This window comes from Trypanosoma grayi, assembly GCF_000691245.1.
Source record: "Trypanosoma grayi strain ANR4 Tgr_2154_V1, whole genome shotgun sequence".
Taxonomy (NCBI): Eukaryota; Euglenozoa; class Kinetoplastea; order Trypanosomatida; family Trypanosomatidae; genus Trypanosoma; species Trypanosoma grayi.
The window spans coordinates 1-1,207 of NW_008827772.1; the positions used below are offsets into that span (position 1 = coordinate 1).

Here is a 1,207-nt window from a genome sequence, read left to right on the forward strand (position 1 = left end):
CGGGCCTGCAGCAGGAGGGTCCAAGGAGCACCTCCCTCCACAAGCACACAAGGGAGGTCTCTGAAAGCAATGAACAGTTAAGAAGATATACCCCCACAGCGAGGAACGCTGCGGCACACCCCAACAAAAGAAAAAAAAAGAGAACAGTTACGGGATAGAGGCACGCTTAGACTTATATTAGGAGCCCAATGTGTCTGCGTGCAAAAAAAGTTAATGAATACGTTGGTATTAATATAACAAGCTAATGGATAAGAAAATACTTTCTATGTGTGTGTGCCCGGCCTACGAGGCCACCAGAAGCACAGCAGCACATGCGCCCGCAAGAAGCACAAGGGGCGCAAAGTGCTGGGCGGTAGTACTGCCGTCATTTGTGCCTCCAAGTGGGACGTTGGTGCCCTTCACATCAGCCTCCGCTTTACTGCTGCCAGCAGCGTTCCTCTTATCTTCGACAGTCTCCGTTGGCAGAGGACTTGTACCGGCGTTCCCATCCAATTCGTTGGTGTCTGCAGCCGCACCACCTGGAGGCATGTCTCGAGAGGCGGCGCTGACTGTATCATTGTCAGACTGCTCCTTGCTGCTGCTAGCTTGCTCACTTTGGAGAGTGTCACTGGGGGGGCTGCCGCCGCCTCCGTTGCTGTCGTGGTGAGATGTAGAGAGTTGATGAGAAGCATCGCCTGATGTGGTATGACGTTGATCGGAGCCTGGCTCAGAACGCCCAGGACCTGGCTCGGGGGTCGGGTTGGCGCTCCGGTCCGCAGAGTTGACGTCGGATGGTTGGTGGGTGCTGGGTCCGTTCTCACTTTGATCTGTTACCGCAGTATTACTGGGTTCCAGTCCTCCCGAAGTTTGCTGTTGTTGTTGTGCCCCTGCCACATCTGGATTCACAGGAACGCTCGTCGAACCCTCCACTTTTCGTATATACTCCTCTCGGGCTTCATTCTGCGGACATCCGGGATCGTCGCGACCAGTTATGTCTCTCAGAGTTGCTTTAATCGCCTTTCCCGACGTATCGTTTTCGGCTTGAAACACGGTAAGGCATCCTTCCTTGTATTTCGTCTTCAAAGAATCATTTTTCCTCAACTCTTTCACCAGTCTAATATACCGCATGAAATTTAATATCTTTTTCGGCTTATTGTTCTCTGCGACGTTGCTGGTGTGTTGAGTTTGCGGCGCCGCACTCTTCACCTCCCTGCCGTCGACTGCCGCA

General features: G+C 52.9%; 1 protein-coding gene across 1 annotated transcript; it reads right to left on the bottom strand.

The window, feature by feature from the left end:
- Positions 1-282: 282 nt before the first annotated feature.
- DQ04_21541000 (hypothetical protein) lies at positions 283-1,107 on the bottom strand (the record flags this gene model as incomplete). The annotated part of the gene is made up of 1 exon (XM_009318017.1): positions 283-1,107. The coding sequence occupies one exon, from the start codon at positions 1,105-1,107 to the stop codon at positions 283-285; it is 825 nt and encodes a 274-aa protein (XP_009316292.1).
- Between the last annotated feature and the right edge of the window lie 100 nt (positions 1,108-1,207).